Source organism: Anneissia japonica, unplaced genomic scaffold (genome assembly GCF_011630105.1).
Source record: "Anneissia japonica isolate Jap-2015-1 unplaced genomic scaffold, ASM1163010v1 scaffold39779_len2947_cov209, whole genome shotgun sequence".
Taxonomy (NCBI): domain Eukaryota; kingdom Metazoa; phylum Echinodermata; class Crinoidea; order Comatulida; family Comatulidae; genus Anneissia; species Anneissia japonica.
The window spans coordinates 1-2,943 of NW_022719226.1; the positions used below are offsets into that span (position 1 = coordinate 1).

Sequence of the window (2,943 nt, forward strand, 5' to 3'; positions counted from 1 at the left end):
AGAGAACGTAGGACGCTCGGTAGGACGATCACGCATGAGTGATTCCGTTCTAGCGTCGTGTCGTCACACAAATCGAAAGCTCCCTTATATGCCCATGCACCTCTGCAGCAGCCAAAATATGGAACTTTTCAGAATGTCAATTAAAGATATCAACTGACTATTTCAGAACAGGGCCAGGCATATGCGTGTGTTCTACAACCACATGGAGTGTTGTCCCAGGCCACAAATGCACGTGTTTGTGTATGTTTTTACACTGCAGTTTCTTTTGTGGGACCTTAGCAAAAATATCCAAGGGGCAGAGTTTAGCGGAAAGATATCTTCTCTGAAATCATTTTAAGATTTATTAAACTGTGATTATAGAGCTTAATAGCAAAGCCCCCCCCCCCTAAATCAACAGGTAAGGGAACACCCCAACAAACAACCCCAACTGTTATGTGTTGCACTAGTATAAATATGTTATAATTAAATAATAAATATATAATATATAGTATAAATATTGTTCCATGAATGTAACAAAATTTCATCAGTAAAAAAATCATTTTTGAAATTAAATTGCTCATTTTGAAGTAATATAAACATAAACTTGAATATATAATTTAGTTTATTGAAAAAATGTTCATCCATAATTTTCCAGCGAAAAATGATAGAAACACTCCCAGTCACTGGAAGTGTTTTTTTTATTAATTTTATCATTATCATGTAAAAATCTTGTATGTAATTGCAAAATGAGCAAGCTAATCTGACATCTTTAAGGATTGTATTACTACCATATATTCTCATTACATACTGACAACTGTATACACTTTCTACTGTATTATTCTGATTCAGTCCGTGACATGCCTTCTTTGTTGTTTATTGGACATTGTACTTAAAAATATAAGTGTTTTTAACTATTGTAAAATATAAATTATGGCTACCAGTTCCTGTTTGTGATTTGATGAGAACATCTTGCGCACTGAGAATTGCTGGTATAGATTCATTCTGTACCTGGGTCACTTTACTTAGCTTCAATCGTTCCTCCAAGTTTGAAATCTGCAATATAATAAATATGTTCAGTAGAATGTATTTTCATATTAAAGATATACTGTTAGAAATGAGCCAAAAAGAATTGAAAGATATATAATCTATATTTAAAGTACTGTACTTACAATAAGTTACATTTTAAGTAAGTTATGAATTCAAAGGAGATTTAAAGGATTTAAACGAGAAAAGAAATTTCCCATCATTTAGTGGACGTGTACATAAAACAATGCCTTTGCTGTATTCTTTTGTATAAACCTTAAATTGTCTGGTAATCAATTTAAGGATTTTTGTAGGTATTTAAATCAGCGAAACCTAGTTTTAAATAGGAACACAACATGATTACAATATTATAACCTATCTTTACATAATAATAATGATGATGATGATGATCAGCAGGATGAGGATGATCAGGAGGATGATGATGAGAATGAGTATGATCAGGAGGATGAAGATGATGATGATGAGAAGGAAATTTGGGCTCGCCTCTGAGGACCCGTGGCAGCCGCAGTGCAGCGCCACCTGATTTAACTACAAATATTTAACAGAAACACACGGATACAAACATTCTCCTTAGCCTGCCCAACTCTATATGCAGGTTATTCAAGGAGCCAAGGGATCAGACTTCAAGTAAAACCCAACGTTGGCCTCCAGCACCAGAAGCAGGAACAAACTCTTGTCCAACCGATCAGCTACATGATACATACCATGAAAGGATGAAGATTTAAGTTCTTGAAGTTGGAATCTGAAAACAACCCTTCATTATGCTGCTGGACAGTGTTCCTACAAGATTTGAAAAACAAAGTAATCAAAATGATAAAATTAAAGGCTAGGTTGGTTAACCAAAAATTGATACGTTGTACAATTGAATTTTCTAAGACAGAGAAGAGGAACAGGGGTGTAACAAACTTCCTTCCTTCTATTTTTTAATATTCAAAAAAGTATACTTATTAACAATTTTTTAGTACTTCTTCAAACACACATCTAGTGAAAATTCAACATAGCAAGGTATTTTTTTTCTCACGAGCATGGCTTTAAGATAATCTTCAGCAATCAAAAACTATATTTTATATCATAATTATTTCTGTCATCATTCAAGTTGGACTTTCTGGAGTGTCTATCAAACTTAACGACTGACCAATCAGAACAAGGCAGGCCTGGAAAAAAATGTTTTTGCCTAAGAAATGAAAGTTGTCTTGTTAAAATGCCTCCGGCATAGCCCAACATTTTATTTTTTAAATTCCCCCCCCCCCAAAAATGCCTCCGACCGCCAGTCGTGTAGTCTCGCGATTTTCCCAGCCCTGCTGTAGAGTACACGCGCTGTCCCACAAACACACATTTGCAACAATATCTAAGGGGTGGGGGCTTTAGCGGAAGTATTAATTATCAAAATTATCCCATTGACCTCAACTTCATAGGCATTGTTCTCAGAATCACTATATACCAACCAAACCAGCCATTAACAACCACATAAGAACGACCCCTGTGAATTGTCATCACCATGATTATCACTAAATCAAATTCATCACCATCATCTGTCTGCACTGAGCAACAATTATGATCATCATCCAAATCAATATCATCATGAAGATCACCACAATATCATCACCATCATTATCATTATTATTCTTTATTCTGCTTACCTTTCGATAACTGGTATTTTTGGATTGTTCTTAAATAGAGAGGAAACAACTCCTTTGTAGCTACTGGTGTCACGTTTGGAGTCTTGTATTTTTGAAACTGGTGAGTTCCGGATTTCATTCTTTCGTTTAAATTTCTTTACTGATACTTTTCTCTTTTCAACAATAGGAACTATTTTTTCGGAGCTTCCTTTTGCAAGTTTCTCTGATGTCTTCTGCCCTTTCACATTTGCGAACGCTTTCTTAGAACTATCTGGTGAGAGTTTTTCTGAGGTTTTATGAT

General features: G+C 35.0%; 1 protein-coding gene across 1 annotated transcript; it reads right to left on the bottom strand.

Moving 5' to 3' along the window:
* Nucleotides 1-433: 433 nt before the first annotated feature.
* LOC117110873 (probable ATP-dependent RNA helicase DDX31) lies at nucleotides 434-2,938 on the bottom strand (the record flags this gene model as incomplete). Its single annotated transcript, XM_033253707.1, has 3 exons — nucleotides 434-1,032; nucleotides 1,728-1,803; nucleotides 2,664-2,938. Coding segments are annotated over 3 exons (531 nt in total), but the record flags the coding sequence as incomplete, so codon positions are not given.
* Between the last annotated feature and the right edge of the window lie 5 nt (nucleotides 2,939-2,943).